The sequence below is a fragment of the Pecten maximus genome, chromosome 5 (genome assembly GCF_902652985.1).
Source record: "Pecten maximus chromosome 5, xPecMax1.1, whole genome shotgun sequence".
NCBI lineage: Eukaryota > Metazoa > Mollusca > Bivalvia > Pectinida > Pectinidae > Pecten > Pecten maximus.
The window spans coordinates 35,209,862-35,231,182 of NC_047019.1; the positions used below are offsets into that span (position 1 = coordinate 35,209,862).

Consider the following 21,321-nt stretch of genomic DNA (forward strand, 5'->3'; position numbering starts at 1 on the left):
AGTCACGAAGATGTGGCTTTTAGGCTATCAGATCAGGCTTCCTTCCCAGATCTTTTATACCACTAACACACAAATGAAAGTATTTCCGTTTCTGTTACTTTTTGGCTTTCTATCATAGGAAGATTTTTTTTTTCTTCTGGGGAATAACTTGATTAGTGTAATTACTTCAAGGGATTTGAAAATGATGCCAAGATTACACCTCCTGCTTGTACCTCAGCAGATCTAGCCAGGCTTACAGCTAGGGATAACTGTTAACGATTTCAGACCAATGCTATAAGCTTGGTCAGCCAATTTTCTCCTGCTCAGATCAGCCACATACAAGTATGTTATTAATTGATATAAAAGTTGTTTTCAAAAATGATATTTTCCATCACTATTTTGTATAATCAATTTGTTTAAAAGATTTTGTAAATTCAAGTTATCATTTCAGTGACAACACCAAACATGTTTTGTTGTAAATTTTCATCTGAAGAAGTGATCTATAGAGACAGCTACATGTAAAGGCTGAGAATTTCTATAAAACTAGATCTATAGAGTCAGCCATATAAAGACTTGTTTAGTGATTTCTGTAAAACTAGATCTATAGAGTCAGCAATATATAGACTTGTTTAGTGATTTCTATAAAACTAGATCTATAGAGTCAGCAATATATAGACTTGTTTAGTGATTTCTGTAAAACTAGATCTATAGAGTCAGCAATATATAGACTTGTTTAGTGATTTCTATAAAACTAGATCTATAGAGTCAGCAATATATAGACTTGTTTAGTGATTTCTATAAAACTAGATCTATAGAGTCAGCAATATATAGACTTGTTTAGTGATTTCTATAAAACTAGATCTATAGAGTCAGCAATATATAGACTTGTTAAGTAATTTCTGTAAAATTACTGGTACATCTATAGAGAAAGCGATATATAGACTCGTTAAGGGATTTCTTTAAATTTTCATCAGTCCTTGGTGTATTGTAAAAATATATACATATCTTTAAAATGAAATACATTTGTTACAGAATAATCAATTATTATTAATATCATATTACCCACAGAAGATTTTCTTGACTTTTCAGGGGTTTTAGATGTAAATTGTCTGTTAATTGTATTATAAGCTATGAATAGTTAATAAAGAGAAGATTTTTATGACTTTTATGATGTCTGAATATATTACCAGTAGTTAAATACTGTAGCATAATTTGGTATCCCAAGGTTACTTTGGAAGGTTCCTATGACATTTTAAGGTATCGATCTGTATGTTAACAGAATGATCAACTTTGTATGGGTACTATATAGGATTTCTACAAAGATAATTGTGTAGGGTGTATAACAGACCAGCAGCCCACAAGTCAGACAATTAATACCTAAACCTTGTTATCTATATTGCATCAATATGGTGTCATCTTGTTTTCATTGATATTTTTCATCGGGCTACATTTGCCTTTATTATAGATTGTAGTGGTCCTGATCAGATTTTTCAGTTCAATAATTACCATTACCTATACATAATCATGTCTGCCATATGTCTTTTATTTCCTGATAGAGATATCTATAGGCAATTATAGCTGTAACAGAAATAGAGATATTTAAGGGATGAAATAGTGTTATCTAAGGGCAACAACTCTCACTGAAATAGAACTATCTAAGGGCAATGACTCTCACTGAAATAGAACTATCTAAGGGCAATAACTCTCACTGAAATATAAATATCTAAGGGCAATAACTCTCGCTGAAATAGAACTATCTAAGGGCAATAACTCTCACTGAAATAGACCTATCTAAGGGCAATGACTCTCACTGAAATAGAACTATCTAAGGGCAATGACTCTCACTGAAATATAACTATCGAAGGGCAATAACTCTCACTGAAATAGAACTATCTAAGGGCAGTAACTCTCACTGAAATAGAACTATCTAAAGGCAATAACTCTCACTAAAATATAACTATCTAAGGGCAATAACTCTCACTGAAATAGAACTATCTAAGGGCAATAAATCTCACTAAAATAGAACTATCTAAGGGCAATAACTCTCACTGAAATATACCTCTAAGGGCAATAACTCTCACTGAAATATAACTATCTAAGGGCAATAACTTTCACTGAAATAGAACTATCTAAGGGCAATAACTTTCACTGAAATAGAACTATCTAAGGGCAGTAACTCTCACTGAAATATAACTATCTAAAGGCAATAACTCTCACTAAAATATAACTATCTAAGGGCAATAACTCTCACTAAAATATAACTATCTAAGGGCAATAACTCTCATTGAATAGAACTATCTAAGGGCAATAACTCTCACTGAAATATAACTATCTAAGCAACAAACATGCCAAGGGCAATAACTCCCACTGAATAAAAGTTATCAGGTATGGACAAATATGTTTAAGACAATAATTCCCACTGAATTAGAGTTATCGGTTAAGGACAAACATGTTTATAGGGTAATAACTTCAACTGAATTAGAGTTATCGGGTAAGGACAAATATGTTTAACTGCCACTAAATTTAGAGTTATCAGATAAGAACAAAGACATAGGGCAAAAACTCCCACTGAACGAGAAATTCAAAACTAATTGAATCATCTCCTATAGGGTACATGGACAGCTAACATGTGGTGCTTAATATCATCTCAAAAATTGTACAGATATAGTACCTTGTGTTGTTTTAGTGAAAGTCATCTTTGATTCTACAGGAAGCAGGCCTGGGGAATTTTGGGTAGTGATTGATGCTTAATTGTAACTATATTCAGAAAATGAAAGACATTTTGATATCCCAGCAAAAAGATATTTCCCGACGCTGATGGCAGACAGTAAGACGACAATAATTGGAACTAACAGCCCTCCTTACTAAGGTCCAACTAAGAATTTACCAGTGATAGTCCAATGATTAAACTCATTTGTTACAAAACTCAAGCAGGGCTAACAGGTAAAGGGACAATGTAAAAGATGTTATATGCCAAATTGAAATTCCACATTCAGCCCCAGCCAGCGTCTCTTCATGCCTATCAAAAAGGAAATACGCAGGTTGAGATAGTCGCCAACAGGACGAAAACCTGAGTAATTCTACTGCATCAAATCCAGTTTATCAAAGAAAAGAAGTAGTGTTGAAATCATTTTTGCATTACATGAACAAAATATTTTTCCTGGGAAATTCAGGAATTTTAACTGACAAACCAATTTCTTTCAGAAAAAGGCCCCCCGGGGAAGAAATTGCACAGGATAGAGCCGCTTGGGTTTTATGTAAAGAAGGGGAAAGTGGACGGAGCAGTAGACAGACCTCAAGGTACCACAGGCATGACCAATCAAATGCATGTCACACCAAATACAAGGCTTATCTCCTGTATACACTTACAATGAAGCATGTGTAACACAACTTGATAGTAGCATTCAACAACACACTAATATGTCTGAAGTAGCACTAACAACACACCATATAGAAAAATACTAGGTCTGAAGTACATTTTTTATCATAATCCTTTTTAAAGTGGCTCTTAATTCTTACAGCGAATTACTGATGATTCTGTGACAAAATTGTCAACTCGATCATCACAAATATTTATATTTCAATAGTACCATGTATATAACATGAAAGTTAAATGTCTATATCTCCAAACCACACTATTTCCATAACTCCATATAGTAACATGTCTGTAACTGCCCAGTACCATAATTGTAGTAACTTGTCTTAAACTTTTGTAAATTTTGTCTGTGTTGTGTGTTGGTTTCACTGGGACATTTTTTTTCAGCCCCTGTACACAGTAACTAATTGTTATATGTGGTTAACAATATCTAGTGCTGTGTTATTAAACATTTTAACTCTTGTTTCAATCCTCACATATTCTGTATTCTTCACAAAACAACAATGGTTTTCCTACCTGTGTTTAACCTTGTATGTTGCGTTAAGTACCATGTTACTCAAGGTGAGTGTTTGACAGATTGCAGACTCCATTTTGCTGCTGGACAGGGGTCCAACTCCCAGTGAGCATTGACCATTGATATGACCTCCCACAGGGTATAGTTATATCTTGTATTGTAGTGTATGGTAGATTATCGTAGAGGAGCAGAACTACAAGTCTAATTTTAATTAGTTTGTCAGAATAGTGTACTAGAAGGCAGGCAGGGGTCTGACTCATGTAGATGTTTGACATCATTCAGAATAGTGTACTGGAAGGAAAGGGTTGATCTGACTCAAGTAGATGTTTAACATCTTTCAGAATAGTGTACTGGTAGGCAGAGGTCTGACTCAAGTTGGTAATTGATATTTTTTCAAACTTGTGTACTGGGAGGCAATTAAGGTCTGACGGACCAGTGGGTTTCAGAAGATTTGAAGTTAAATTGATGATCAACCTATATACAGCTAGTTTACAACTACAGTTTATTTTAATCATTGACTTAGTTTACACCTACAGTTTAATGATTGACCTAGTTTATAACTACAGTTTAATGATTGACCTAGTTTACACCTACAGTTTAATGATTGACCTAGTTTACAACTACATTTTAATGATTGACTTAGTTTACACCTACATTTTAATGATTGACCTAGTTTTCATTTGTCACAGCTAATTGTATATTACTGTGAGGATCAGTTCCAGGTCACAGGTATATATGCTAATCGTAAATCTGTGGTGAGCTGACACCAGAAGTGTGATCATAGACCTATAAATTTAACATGCTATATTACCAATGCTGATTTTCTGTACCGCTGAATTACTGCGTGCCTACAGATCCTACATTAGATTTGCTGAATCAAGTGTGAACAAATTGGCATCATTAGGAGAAATAATGAGAGACAATTACTCCTAACCAACTGGCAATATATAGCATATCAGGACTCCTGGAGTGTAAAAAACACCATCAAAATCAACTGTCTTCTTGTACAGAAAATCAAGAGGAGAATTGTATTTATGAAGGGATTAAAGTCACTAATTTTTCACTGACATACATGAGATGCCACAATAATCATATATTCTTCAGAGATAAAGGAGATTTCAGATCAGGTAAAGCAGTTATATGTGTGTGATGTAAGTGGAAGCCCCTATGTTCTAAGTCAGCAGAGAGTGCATGGCTGTAAGGGACTGTAATTCTACAAAGGTTTAATAAAACAAGAAGGCTATCTACTTTGTTCCATATCACATCCTTGTACAAGTGTTAGGGCCACGTGACTAAAGGGCTGCTTGTTTGAGTCCCATACGGGTGCTGTATGTGTTGTATCCTTGGATAAGAAACATATCTCTCTGTTGTGTTTCTGTAGACTCAGCTGTAAATGCTTGAGTATATGGTAGCTAGGGCAAGTGTAAGAAATGTCGTGTGTGAGCCATTAGTGCTGTAATGGCAGCTTCAGAGGTTTTCTCCTCGGGAGTTTGAGAAAGATATTGGAGGGCTCACTAGCTAAAGGGCCAAATGACCAAAGATGATAATTTGTGAATGGCTTTGAGAAGGCAGAGTTGCTATGATAAAACTGTATTAAACTCCAAATGATTGAATCGTTATTATATTAGCCCAATAGTTGATACAGGTTCTGAAGAAAAATACATATTTTTAATAATAAAAAGATAAAACTAGACACAAGATTTGCTATCTTGTTTTTCATTGCTAAAAAATCTTTTTTTTTTTTTTTCTTTTTTTTTTTCTTTTGCTATATTCCCCATGTTGAGAAGCAGCCATGTTGGTTCTGGACCAGTATGTTACAGATTGTCAACACTATTTCTCAAAAAGGACTAAAGTGATATCAATCGTAATCCAATTTCACCTGGAAGTTTCCTATATGGTTCCATGCTGTGCCTGTTAAATTAAAATTGTGACTGATGAAAAAAATAAGACAACAATTCGATTGGCATCTTTAGACAAAATTGATAAAGTGTTCGTGTACAGAGCTCTTTCTTAACTATTACATGTAGGTTGATCCCTTGGTGTATAGATGTACCGATGTTCCCATGTAAACTGAAGTAGAATTTCAAACTCTTAGATATAAATTATACTTGGCACCAAAATCAGGTTCCTCAATCAGAAATCTCTAACAAGAATTGTCACCATCAATCTTAGGGTCCATTTTGGTAGTCAGAATGAGGGTATTTTTGTTCTTTTAATTGTGGCATGATTGTTATAATTGATATCCAGCAATAGTTCTGGATTTTTTAAAAGTTTAAAGTTTACCATTTTTTTTAACTTGAGTTATCGACAAGCTTTAATTTGTACCCCACTGAAAGCACTGAGTGCAGCCATTTGTAAGCAGAATCTGATTGAAGCTAATTCAGAAGTACTATTATAATACTCCGAGGAGTGTCATTACTATTTTTATTGCCTTCCAAGATAATGGGCTGTGTATATCTGTGTATGTCTATTTGTTGAGGAAATCCCATGGAGTGCAGTCATTTCCTGGCAGTATAGGTTCAGGTATTAACATTTTTACGGCTTAACTTCAATGTTCCATTGATATGTCCCCTTAAAAGTCTAATATTTATATTCAGCATTTTTCTTACAGCAACTTATCAATTTGCCTGTGAAAGCCTGTCTTGTGATTAAGACTACACATTTTTGTGCAATATGTCACAGCTAGAGAATTCCCTCTTACAGCAGCCATTTGAGAGAGCAATGATGTGTCAGAAACAGCATATGAGTGCTGTCTCTTGAACATGCATATTCATCCAGTAACAAGTTCATGCCTGGTAATAAGCCCTTAACGTACACTGTGTATTGAATTTTAGTTAAAATTCTACATGTATTCATCCAGTAACAAGTTCATGCCTGGTAATAAGCCCATCAACGTACACTGTGTATTTAAGTTTAGTTAAAATTCTACATGTATTCATCCAGTAACAAGTTCATGCCTGGTAATAAGCCCATCAACGTACACTGTGTATTTAAGTTTAGTTAAAATTCTACTTGTATTCATCCAGTAACAAGTTCATGCCTGGTAATAAGCCCATCAACGTACACTGTGTATTGAAGTTTAGTTAAAATTCTACATGTATTCCTTTGTCCTTCAGCAATTCCATTGGATACCTTGAAAAGCGAGGGCAAGAAAATTTGAAAGCTTGGAAAACATTAAAAGCTCAATTTTGAGGCCCTGGCTATAGTTAAGATAATATATGGCTTTTGAATCAATTTGCATACAAATTAAGGAATATTATAGGCTCTCTTGGGGCTTAGAAAGACTAGGTTCTAAATCTTTTATCACCTACTCCTGTTGACAAGTTGAATTCATATGTCACCATATTTGCTGTTCTTGGGACAAAGAGTCATCTTCCCTGTGAGAGGAAGTGCAATATGTCATCTGCCTTTGTACATGTGCAAATAGGCAGAGCTCCAAATGAGTAAAAAAAAATTGAAATGTAAATGATGTCTTTTCATAATTACCAACTTTTAAAAGTGAAAGAGAATTTACATAGTCTAAGTTTGGAATGCTTCATTTTGACAAACTACATCAGGAATATTAAAGGTGTATTGATTTTTGTCTGAATTCAGGGTCAAAATTGGGATTCACCCTCCCAATGTGTGTTTGTTAGTATGTGTTGTAGTCCTTGGTTGTTTTTGATGAGACAAATAGACAGCTAAGGATCAATTTGGGCCATCCATCCTAGATTAATAGAATCTTACACGGGTCTGTTCTGTGGACAGGAATATCTCAACCATGAGTGTGAGAGTTTGGGTGGTCAGCACAAGGCGTGCCAAGTGTTTGCCAGCCAAACTCTTACAGGAAGGCCAAGATAATATATATCCATGTCCACAGAACACAATGATCTGTGTTTAATTTTTTTTTCTCGCATACATGTACAGTACTTAGAAATAAATACTTTTTCGTCTACAAATGAACATAAAATCATTGAGCTTAGACGGAAAATTATACCTATTCACAAAAATTATAGCACGTCATGGAAACAACACAGTGATATTATGTCAACAATTTATTATTATGATGTCATAGCAATTAAGTGTCAAACTGTCTTTCTCTACCCCTGTATTTGTCTTTTACCTACCAAAAACAGAGATTTTCCTGTGAAGTACAGGAGAAATTTCTCTCATTCTTCAATCTCTGTACATCTCAGGTACATACCAACTAATGTTCATGCAGGCTGAATTGTTACTTGGTAGATATTTCAACCTTTAGGGAGAACAATTACAGGATGCTGCAAAATGTTTCTCACACTCTCCAGAGGTTTAACAAACCAGTAGGTCCTGGTCTTATAAAGAACAAACGTGATGGGAAAGGTTTTAATTCTCATTAAAAGTGACTGTGAGATGTAAGTTCTCTCTGGGGTCGCGGACATCCTCCGATGTTGGTGTAGACACTAGTGTAGGGAGATTTATTGGGAAAGTCAGGCTTCTGGCTGACACGTGCTGGTCCCAAGTTTAGCGTGTGTGCTGAATGTCCTCGTAAAGGTCACCTTCATACTTATTTGATTCCAAGTGCAGTGAGTTCTCTGTTTTAACTTTAGTGTTTCTATTTAAGTCTGTCTTTTACAAAATTAAGAACTACAATAGGAGTATGTTTGCAGTAAGCACTAGGTGAGTTAAAGCTGTAAAGGATAGCCCTATACTGAAGGTTATTTCCTCCTTATTCTAAATGGCATTTGAAAAGCTTAGAGCAATGGCCAGTAAAACCACAATTTACAAATGATTTTAAAGTAGAATGGAAATCTTGTCCTTCATTTGTTTTTATTCATTATTCAAGATTTACAAATATGGCCGTATTTGGGTGGGCGTGATACAGACTCCTGACTTCGTGTAAACTCTGAAAACCTGGCCCCAGAGGTCATTTGAAACCTGGCCCCAGAGGTCATTGCTGATGACTGAGAGTGTAACCTCATGTTTCTGTCATTAACTTGGTTTTAGTCTCTGTATATGTCTCGACTCTGTAATGTCTAACAGACGCGATGGCCGTCGTGATGCTGTCAGTTTATATCTCCAGCCCCTTACCGTCAAAATGGTTCGGTGTTCTGAGCTCCAGCAGTTTTATGCCCTCTAGCAATAAAGAGTACACTTACCTTGTGTTAATGCAATTTAAATTTTGTTTAAGTGAACTTTAAATGGTCAGTATTATACACTTTAGTGTAGACCTTTACGGCACCACAGCCAAATGGTTATTGAACAGGTTATGTAGAAGTGATCCTTAATGCAGTAGTTATGTCCCTAGAAGTGAGATTAGTTTGACTGTCTGTGACTGGTATTTATTAGAGTGACCTATCACTGACCATAAACTACACTCCAGGATTTCCTGTTCTTTCCTACTGACATGTGATCTTAAAAGTGCTGCGTCTCTGACAAAGAATCATAATTAAGGATCTATAGAAAACGAGAATGTAGACTGTTTTATACGAAGGCTGATTGATATATCGTGAGCGTCATATTGAAGGATTTGAATTTTACCGGACATATTGTATTATTTTTCAACATTATCCCCTTTCAGTATCTATACACTTTTGCCAGCAGTGTTTAAGGGCCTCAATGCCACTTTTATAGAACTCCTTTTCTTGGCTGTTCAGAAAGTCATCTACTGCATGTTTGGGTTTGGGTTAGGGTTAGGGTGCCTGAAATAGCTGTTTTCAGTTTTGGAAATAGATGAAAGTCTGATGGAGCGAAACCAGGTGAATAAGGTGGATGCTCAATCAATTTAAAGCTACAATCATGAATGGCATCCATATGGCAATGACAGACTCTTTCACCCGAACCCTAACCAATTTTGTCCATTTTGCAAAATGTTTACTTTAGAGTGCTACCTCATTGATATAAACTAACCAAATGAGACCAGTCCTTGGATATACAGCGAATAGAAGGACTTAAAAAGAACATCCTTGAGTACACACTCAACTGTACCTCCTTCAATATGAGGCATACGACTTATTAATACCCCTACATATCATACCTAAAGTTACAAAATATAATTAAAGATCAATGGAAAAAGAGAATGTAGACAGCTGTTGTATACCATACCTAAAGTTACAAAATGTGATAATTTTATAAGGATCGCGATCTATATTTTATGTTTTACCAGTGTTGAGATCCTGGTATCACTTTAATACATCATATGTTTTTACCAGTGTTGAGATCCTGGTATCACTTACATCATATGTTTTTACCAGTGTTGAGATCCTGGTATCACTTACATCATATATTTTTACCAGTGTTGAGATCCTGGTATCACTTACATCATATGTTTTTACCAGTGTTGAGATCCTGGTATCACTTACATCATATGTTTTTACCAGTGCTGAGATCCTCTATATCACTTACATCATATGGTTTTACCAGTGCTGAGATCCTGGTATCACTTACATCATATATTTTTACCAGTGTTGATATCCTCTATATCACTTACATCATATGTTTTTTACCAGTGTTGAGATCCTGGTATCACTTACATCATATGTTTTTACCAGTGCTGAGATCCTGGTATCACTTACATCATATGTTTTTACCAGTGCTGAGATCCTCTATATCACTTACATCATATGTTTTTACCAGTGCTGAGATCCTGGTATCACTTACATCATATGTTTTTTACCATGCAGTGTTGTATTGCCTGTTGTTACTGATGTAGATATTCACCAGATGTATAGTATTTTCAGTTGAATAGTTTGTGACAGAACATTATATTTAGGAGAAAAGCCTGGCTAGGAAGTCATAAAATAAAAAGCTATGGCATGCCATTAATATCACTATATACATTTGAGAATGGTGTTTATAATAATCTACAGTAAACTGGACTGATACAGCTTTTCCAATAAAAGTTGTACTGCCAAATGAACATGGATCTAGATCCAAAGACAGAGTGATATATCTGTGTTAAATCTACAACAGCTTCAGTAATAACTTTCGATGAAAAATGATTTCTGTGTAAACAAACAATCTATATAGCCATTGTCTTAGTGACATTTCTCTCTTAACTTGTCCAAGTACCAACAGCAGCTCAAAGTGTAGCATCATCAAACTCCATTTCTTATATTGCTTCTTGCTCTCAGTCTCTCAGATAACAAAAAATAATTCTTTTGAAATGTGCAAGCTGTCAAAAGACAATATCAGAGGATAACATATGTTTTTAAGATGTGATCTTTTGAAATATGTCTTAAAAATGTATTTTCCTTGTGACAGTGATATGAACTAAATATGCATGAAGCTTGTTTTTCTTGTTTTTTAAGCAGCTGAGAAAATGTTTACAATATGTCAATATCAAATATGTAATTTGTACTCAATCATTAAACTGAAACAATTAAAGTCTGTGGTTGTCTATCTGAAAGGTCTGTGGTAGTCTATCTAACAAGTCTGTGGTAGTCTATCTAACAAGTCTGTGGTAGTCTGTGGTAGTCTGTGGTAGTCTATCTAACAAGTCTGTGGTAGTCTATCTAACAAGTCTGTGGTAGTCTATCTAACAAGTCTGTGGTAGTGTATAACAAGTCTGTGGTAGTCTATCTAACAAGTCTGTGGTAGTCTATCTAACAAGTCTGTGGTAGTCTATCTAACAAGTCTGTGGTGGTCTATCTAACAAGTCTGTGGTAGTCTATCTAACAAGTCTGTGGTAGTCTATCTAACAAGTCTGTGGTAGTCTATCTAACAAGTCTGTGGTAGTCTGTGGTAGTCTGTGGTGGTCTATCTAACAAGTCTGTGGTAGTCTATCTAACAAGTCTGTGGTAGTCTATCTAACAAGTCTGTGGTAGTCTATCTAACAAGTCTGTGGTAGTCTATCTAACAAGTCTGTGGTAGTCTGTGGTAGTCTGTGGTGGTCTATCTAACAAGTCTGTGGTAGTCTATCTAACAAGTCTGTGGTAGTCTATCTAACAAGTCTGGTAGTCTATCAATCGTTACAAGTCTTGTTATCTTGTATATACTGAATAGAAATGGTAATTTGGTTTTGTCCTGATATTAAGAATAAAACAGTAAGTATCTGTATAAATGTGTAGATATGAGAAATAATGTTGGTATAATCAGTAGTATAAATTGTTTTGTTATTGTCATGAAGTTTAACTGAATGTACATGGAATAAAATTGTACACAGAGAAAAAGAATATAAATTCATTTTTCCTCCTACGGCTACAACAAACCGCCTTAAGTTTTAAAACACATGCAAGCACTATGAAAATAACCAAAAGAAAAAAATGAACCAACTTGGTTTGAAAATCATGAATATATGCATGAAATGTTTTGATTTTTTTTCAGATTTGACTTAGATTGACAAATTGTTGAATTTCTGTTTGACAACATCTGGAGTTTTTCCCAACTCTTGATATTTTTCCAAGTGTCAGACAAAAGAGGGCTTTAATTCCTGCAGATTTTTATGTAAAAGTAAAATTAATGTCTGTGCATGGACAGAATGTCTAAATATGCCAAGATGTTTCAACAACCAACAGTCAGCATGCCATTCATACAAACAGAAGAAAAAATCTTTAAAGATTTAAATTAAATCTAAATTAAATCTGTTTGAGTTAAATCCATAGTTGATTTTCTAATTCAGATAGTTAAAAAATTCAGTCTTTTTTCCGAATTTTCAATTAAGTTTAGTGTTTGATTGACAGAGATTTCAAACTGCATTTCTGTTGTGTTCCTGACATCTCAAGACAATTGGATCTGTCAAATTCTGTCATATCTGGGATGAACACTGGTCCAATGGATTGGATACTCAGATTAGCCTGAATTTATGTCAACATGAAATTAAATGTCTTCTCAAGCAGTAAAATATAAACGTGTCCACAAATATTATGATAACCTACTAGTTATAGTGACTGGATGTCTTTTGTATATTGAGTCATTTAACAGTGTAATAAATTTGGTGTTATGTTACTATAAATATGGTTTGTGGTGCTGTATAACTATAAATGGTTTGTGGTGCAGTGTTACTATAAATGGTTTGTGGTGCTGTATAACTATAAATGGTTTGTGGTGCTGTGTTACTATAAATGGTTTGTGGTGCAGTGTTACTATAAATGGGTTGTGGTGCTATGTTACTATAAATGGTTTGTGGTGCTGTGTTACTATAAATGGTTTGTGGTGCTATGTTACTATAAATGGTTTGTGGTGCTGTGTTACTATAAATGGTTTGTGGTGCAGTGTTACTATAAATGGGTTGTGGTGCTATGTTACTATAAATGGGTTGTGGTGCTGTGTTACTATAAATGGTTTGTGGTGCTATGTTACTATAAATGGTTTGTGGTGCTATGTTACTATAAATGGTTTGTGGTGCAGTGTTACTATAGTTGGTTTGTGGTGCTGTGTTACTATAAATGGTTTGTGGTGCTGTATAACTATAAATGGTTTGTGGTGCTGTATAACTATAAATGGTTTGTGGTGCTATGTTACTATAAATGGTTTGTGGTGCTGTATAAATATATATGGTTTGTGATGCTATATTACTATAAATGGTTTGTGGTGCTGTGTAACTATGAATGGTTTGTGGTGCTATGTAACTATAAATAGTTTGTGGTGCTCTATAACTATAAATGGTTTGTGGTGCTGTGTTACTATAAATGGTTTGTGGTGCTATGTTACTATAAATAGTTTGTGGTGCTATGTTACTATAAATGGTTTGTGGTGCTATGTTACTATAAATGGTTTGTGGTGCTGTATAAATATATATGGTTTGTGATGCTATATTACTATAAATGGTTTGTGGTGCTGTGTAACTATGAATGGTTTGTGGTGCTATGTAACTATAATTAGTTTGTGGTGCTCTATAACTATAAATGGTTTGTGGTGCTATGTTACTATAAATGGTTTGTGGTGCAGTGTTACTATAAATGGTTTGTGGTGCTGTGTAACTATGAATGGTTTGTGGTGCTGTATAACTATAAATGGTTTGTGGTGCTATATAACTATAAATGGTTTGTGGTGCTATGTTACTATAAGAGGTTTGTGGTGCTATGTTACTATAAATGGTTTGTGGTGCTATGTTACTATAAATGGTTTGTGGTGCTGTGTTACTATAAATGGTTTGTGGTGCTGTGTAACTATGAATGGTTTGTGGTGCAGTGTTACTATAAATGGTTTGTTGCGCTGTGTAACTATAAATGGGTTGTGGTGCAGTGTTACTATAAATGGTTTGTGGTGCTGTGTAACTATGAATGGTTTGTGGTGCTATGTTACTATAAATGGTTTGTTGCACTGTGTAACTATAAATGGTTTGTGGTGCTGTGTAACTATCAATGGTTTGTGGTGCTGTTTTACTATAAATAGTTTGTGGTGCTATGTTACTATAAATGGTTTGTGGTGCTATGTTACTATAAATATGGTTTGTGGTGCTGTATGACTATAAATGGTTTGTGGTGCTATGCTACTATAAATAGTTTGTGGTGCTGTATAACTATAAATGGTTTGTGTTGCTGTATAACTACAAATGATTTGTGGTGCTATGTTACTATAAATGGTTTGTGGTGCTATGTTACTATAAATGGTTTGTGGTGCTGTGTTACAATGTACTATAAATGGTTTGTGGTGCTGTGTTACTATAAATGGTTTGTGGTGCTGTATAACTATAAATGGGTTGTGATTCTGTGTTACTTTAAATGGTTTGTGGTGCTATGTAACTATAAATATGGTTTGTGGTGCAGTGAAACTATAAATGGTTTGTTGCGCTACGTAACTATAAATATGGTTTGTGGTACAGTGTAACTATAAATGGGTTGTGGTGCTATGTTACTATAAATGGTTTGTGGTGTTATGTTACTATAATTGGTTTGTGGTGCTATGTTACTATAAATGGTTTGTGGTGCTGTGTTACTATAAATGGTTTGTGGTGCTGTATAACTATAAATGGTTTGTGGTGCTATGCTACTATAAGTAGTTTGTTCTACTATGTTACTATAATTGGTTTGTGGTGCTATGATACTATGAATGGTTTGTTGCGCTGTGTAACTATAAATGGGTTGTGGTGCAGTGTTACTATAAATGGTTTGTGGTGCTGTGTAACTATGAATGGTTTGTGGTGCTATGTTACTATAAATGGTTTGTTGCACTGTGTAACTATAAATGGTTTGTGGTGCTGTGTAACTATCAATGGTTTGTGGTGCTGTGTTACTATAAATGGTTTGTGGTGCTATGTAACTATAAATATGGTTTGTGGTGCTGTATAACTATAAATTGTTTGTGGTACAGTGTTACTATAATTGGTTTGTGGTGCTATGTTACTATAATTGGTTTGTGGTGCTGTGTTACTATAAATAGTTTGTGGTGCTATGTAACTATAAATATGGTTTGTGGTGCTATGTTACTATAAATGGTTTGTTGCGCTGTGTTACTATGAATGGTTTGTGATGCTGTGTTAATATAATTGGTTTGTGGTGCTATGTTACTATGAATGGTTTGTTGCACTGTGTTACTATAAATGGTTTATGGTGCAGTGTTACTATAATGGTTTGTGGTGCTATGTAACTACAAATGGTTCAATTGTGTTGTAGTAGAAGGCATTTGTTCTCCAAAATTTGAACTCAAATATCCAGCAATCACCCTAACTGAGGAATATTTATGCATGGTGGTTAACATGTGTGCAGCATCATAAATCATAGCACACATTGTCTGTCACAGCAGGGAACAAGAGTTATGCTGATCTCGAATTGAATGCAATCTCTATCGTTTTTGAGCTTAAATTGTTACTATTGGATGCCTGTGTACAGCTCCTGACAAACACAGGAAGTCAGTGGGAGACAGTCTGGCCTTACCGACACTAACACACACCCAACACTTCCGTAATTTGCGTATTGCCATTATAAAATCAGATTATAGGTGAGAGGTTTGGTAATGATGGTACATGTTCCTGGCTTACGATGGCAATTATTTTTCATGAAGATACATTTGTAATGAAAGGAATTGTCTCGTCAAAAACACCAAGTTTTATGTAGAAAGTCCTTATATACATGTTCCTATGGGATAAGAAAATCAACATGTAAAGAGAGACATACTACACAATCCTTATGTAATAATATATATTTAACGAGACTGATGGGAACCATTATTTTTTAAATTGATTTCTGGCTGCCTCACTGCAGTTATCCCCTCCTCTATCTTCATCACTCAAGTCATCAACTCTGGCTCCTCATCACATCACTCAAGATATCCTCCCCTGTCTTCATCACTCAAGTCTTTCCCTCCTCTGTCTTCATCACTCAAGTCATCCCCTCCTATCTTCATCACTCAAGTCATCCCCTCCCCTGTCTTCATCACTCAAGTCATCTCCTCCTCTGTCTTCATCACTCAAGTCATCTCCTCCCTGTTTTCATCACTCAAGTCATCTCCTCCTGTCTTCATTATTCAATTCATCCCCTCCAGTGTCTTCATCACTCAAGTCATCATTTCCCCTAACTTCATCACTCAAGTCATCCCCTCAATACCTTTGAATATTTAAGACAACTACCTACCCTTTTGAATCCCACAGCTTCAGATGTATCAGATAATCTTCTCATTAAGAAAAGCATATACATGTATATACATGTTATATTTAGTCCACTATAGAAAAAACACACAGTAATCAATACATGTCTTGTTTGTCCAACTTACCGACAAGGGACCATTATTAGCTCACCTGCCCGAAGGGCAAGTGAGCTTATGCCGTGGCGCGGCGTCCGTCGTCCGTCCGTCCGGCGTCAACTTTTCCATTCAAGCAACTTCTTCTCAATAACCAAAAGGCCCAGAGACCTAATATTGGGCCTGTAGCATGCTGGGGTGAAGGGCTACCAAGTTTGTTCAAATGAATAACGTTGACCTTCATTCAAGGTCACAGGGGTCAAAAAGGCTAAAATCTTTAAACGACTTCTTCTCAATAACCAAGAGTCCCAGGGAGTTGATATTAGGTCTGTAGCATGCTGGGGTGAAGGGCTACCAAGTTTGTTCAAATGAATGACCTTGACTTTCATTCAAGGTCACAGGGGTCAAATATGCTAAAAAAAAATTAAACGACTTCTTCTAAATAGCCAAAATACCCAGGGACTTGATTTTGTGTCTGTAGCATGCTGGGGTGAAGGTCTACCAAGTTTGTTCAAACGAATGACCTTGACCTTCATTCAAGGTCACAGGAGTCAAAAAGGCTAAAAAATTTTAAACGACTTCTTCTCAATAACCAACAGATCCAGAGACCTAATATTTGGCCTGCAGCATGCTAGGATGAAGGGCTCCCAAGTTTGTTCAAATGAATGACCTTGACCTTCATTCAAGGTCACAGGAGTCAAAAAGGCTAAAATCTTTAAACGACTTCTTCTCAATAACCAAGAGTCCCAGGGAGTTGATATTAGGTCTGTAGCATGCTGGGGTGAAGGGCTACCAAGTTTGTTCAAATGAATGACCTTGACTTTCATTCAAGGTCACAGGGGTCAAATATGCTAAAAAAAAATTAAACGACTTCTTCTAAATAGCCAAAAGACCCAGGGACTTGATATTGGGTCTGTAGCATGCTGGGGTGAAGGTCTACCAAGTTTGTTCAAATGAATGACCTTGACCTTCATTCAAGGTCACAGGAGTCAAAAAGGCTAAAATCTTTAAACGACTTCTTCTCAATAACCAACAGATCCAGAGACCTAATATTTGGCCTGCAGCATGCTAGGATGAAGGGCTCCCAAGTTTGTTCAAATGAATGACCTTGACCTTCATTCAAGGTCACAGGAGTCAAAAAGGCTAAAATCTTTAAACGACTTCTTCTCAATAACCAACAGATCCAGAGACCTAATATTTGGCCTGCAGCATGCTAGGATGAAGGGCTCCCAAGTTTGTTCAAATGAATGACCTTGACCTTCATTCAAGGTCACAGGAGTCAAAAAGGCTAAAATCTTTAAATGACTTCTTCTCAATAAGCAAGAGGCCCAGGGAGTTGATATTGGGTCTGTAGCATGCTGGGGTAAAGGGCTACCAAGTTTGTTGAAATGAATGACCTTGACCTTCATTGAAGGTCACAGGGGTCAAATATGCTAAAATCTTTAAACAACTTCTTCTCAAAAAGCAAGAGTCCCAGAGACCTAATATTTCGCCTGTAGCATGCTGGGGTGAAGGGCTCCCAAGTTTGTTCAAATGAATGACCTTGATCTTCATTCAAGGTCACAGGAGTCAAAAAGGCTAAAATCTTTAAACGACTTCTTCTCAATAACCAACAGTCCCAGGGAGTTGGTATTGGGTCTGTAGCATGCTGGGGTGAAGGGCTACCTAGTTTGTTCAAATGAATGACCTTGACCTTCATTCAATGTCACAGGGACCAAACAGGCTAAAATCTTTAAACGACTTCTTCTCAATAACCAAGAGTCCCAGGGAGTTGATATTTGGCCTGTAGCATGCTGGGGTAAAGGGCTACCAAGTTTGTTCAAATGAATGACCTTGACCTTCATTCAAGGTCACAGGAGTCAAAAAGGCTAAAAATTTTAACAACTTCTTCTCAATTACCAATAGTCCCAGAGACCTAATATTTGGCCTGTAGCATGCTGGGGTGAAGGGCTCGCAAGTTTGTTCAAATGAATGACCTTGATCTTCATTCAAGGTCACAGGAGTCAAAAAGGCTAAAATCTTTAAACGACTTCTTCTCAATAACCAAGAGTCCCAGGGAGTTGATATTGGGTCTGTAGCATGCTTGGGTAAAGGGCTACCAAGTTTGTTCAAATGAATGACCTTGACCTTCATTCAAGGTCACAGGAGTCAAAAAGGCTAAAATCTTGACACGACTTCTTCTCAATAACCAAGAGTCCCATGGAGTTAATATTGTGTCTGTAGCATGCTGGGGTAAAGGGCTACCAAGTTTGTTCAAATGAATGACCCTGACTCGCATTCAAGGTCACGTCGATCAAGTATGCTTAAATCTTTAAATGACTTCAAGTGAAAAGCCAAAGTGCAGAGAGACATTATTATATTGGTCCTGTAGCATGCTTTCAAATAACTGCAGGATCCATATATGAAAAGATCACTGCATTGCAGGTGAGCGATTTGGGCCCATTGGGCCCTTGTTGTTGTCATACATCCTAGATTATGTATAGTTAGTAGGCTGAAACACAAACCGTGACAGACCTAACACCTTATCATAGCCATAAATTAGGGGTATGTGATGCTGAAGTAATAGAGAGCTGTCCTATAAGTTATAGAATCTTCCTTTGAAATGTCCATTAATGTTGAAGTCTGACGTAAGTGTTACTACTAAATGAGCACTCCACAAGGAGATCTGAAAAAGGCATTTAACACTTTATTTGGAACCAGGATGAGAGAGAGGTCACAAAAAAGGAGAAAGTGTCAACTTAAGTTAACACTAGAAAGATACGTTAAATGCTGAAACAGCATTATATTGATAATACTATATCCTGTAGGGATTCAACATGTCTGGAATCGAAGAGGGATGGAGATACCATCTTTTAATTGTTACCATAGCTACTGTTGTCAAAGACAGTATCTTGAAGTAGTTCATTGATGAGAGAACATGAACTAAAAGATTAATATGAGAATATTGCAGCTAGCTTTATATATTTCAGATACAATCAGGTATCTAGTTTGTTTTATATTTTTTTATTATTTCAAAAACTATTACCCCATAAACCTAAAGGAAGGCCAGATCACTGACCACCATGTGTCTGTCATGCATTTGGGAAGATACTTGATCCCAGTTTGCTCTGGAAAGTATGCAATTGGCCTCTTATACATGGTATGTTGCTCAGCACGGTAACCACCAACTACTACTGATGCTAAGCTACCAAATGACCATTGGGTATTGATAGGATTGCAAACTAAGTAAACAATATTTATATTGTGTCAGCATTTCAATGATTATGATAATTGTATAAGAAAACAAAAAAATTTCCTGATGACCATGTGATATCCCTACAACATAAATCCGCTAAATTCATCAACATCCAGGCTTAAATCAATTAGTGTGACGCAGTGATAAGGTGTCGTGGTATTACAGACTTAAATCAATTAGTGTGACCCAGTGTTAAGGTGTCATGCTATTACAGGCTTAAACCAATTAGTGCGACCCAGTGTTAAGGTGTCATGGTATTACAGACTTAAACCAATTAGTGTGACCCAGTGTTAATGTGTCGTGGTATTACGGACTTAAATCAGTTAGTGTGACCCAGTGTTAAGGTGTCATGGTATTACAGGCTTAAACCAATTAGTGCGACCCAGTGTTAATGTGTTGTGGTATTACAGACTTAAATCAGTTAGTATGACCCAGTGTTAATGTGTCGTGGTATTACAGACTTAAATCAGTTAGTGTGACCCAGTGTTAAGGTGTCATGGTATTACAGACTTAAACCAATTAGTGTGACCCAGTGTTAAGGTGTCGTGGTATTACAGACTTAAACCAATTAGTGTGACCCAGTGTTAAGGTGTCGTGGTATTACAGACTTAAATCAGTTAGTATGACCCAGTGTTAAGGTGTCGTGGTATTACAGACTTAAATCAGTTAGTGTGACCCAGTGTTAAGGTGTCATGGTATTACAGACTTAAATCAATTAGTACGTGTGACCCAGTGTTAAGGTGTTGTGGTATTACAGACTTAAATCAATTAGTGTGACCCAGTGTTAATGTGTCATGGTATTACAGACTTATATACATTACTGTGACCCAGTGTTAAGGTGTCGTGGTATTACAGACTTAAACCAATTAGTGTGACCCAGTGTTAAGGTGTCATGGTATTACAGGCTTAAACCAATTAGTGTGACCCAGTGTTAAGGTGTCATGGTATTACAGACTTAAATCAATTAGTGTGACCCAGTGTTAAGGTGTCGTGGTATTACAGACTTAAACCAATTAGTGTGACCCAGAGTTAGGGTATTGTGGTAGTACAGACTTAAACCAATTAGTGTGACCCAGTGTTAAGGTGTCATGGTATTACAGACTTAAACCAATTAGTGTGGCCCAGTGTTAAGGTGTTGTGGTATATTACGGACTTAAACCAATTAGTGTGACCCAGTATTAAGGTGTCATGGTATTATAGACTTAAATCAATAAGTGTGACCCAGTGTTAAGGTGTCATGGTATTACAGACTTAAATCAGTTAGTGTGACCCAGTGTTGAGGTGTCATCGTATTACAGACTTAAATCAGTTAGTGTGACCCAGTGTTGAGGTGTCATCGTATTACAGACTTAAATCAATTACTGTGACCCAGTGTTGCTATTAATTGCTATATTGTCAACTTCTAAAACTCCCCTTTAATTCCTTCCTAATTTTCACCTCACTTTTGTTCCTCATCTGCATCTTGACGTTCTCATCTTCAACTCTCTCTCTTCATCATTCCATTTGCATCTTCATCTCCCCATGGGCACCAGTCAGTCTTCATCTTTAATATTCACACTCAGATCTACTTTATCTCCTCCTCCTCACCCTTATCTTCACTTCCTCATCCATACCTAAATATCATCTTCAAACTCTGTATATTTA

The 21,321-nt window shown here is 36.1% G+C and overlaps 1 protein-coding gene across 1 annotated transcript in view; it reads left to right on the forward strand.

Annotated features, from left to right (window-relative positions):
• LOC117327889 (tolloid-like protein 1) overlaps positions 1–21,321 on the forward strand; it is a 166,571-nt gene that overhangs the window by 55,980 nt on the left and 89,270 nt on the right. Inside the window, exon 2 of the mRNA XM_033885116.1 lies at positions 3,184–3,279. Coding sequence (XP_033741007.1) covers positions 3,184–3,279 — 96 coding nt within the window. The remainder of the gene's footprint in view (positions 1–3,183; positions 3,280–21,321) is intronic.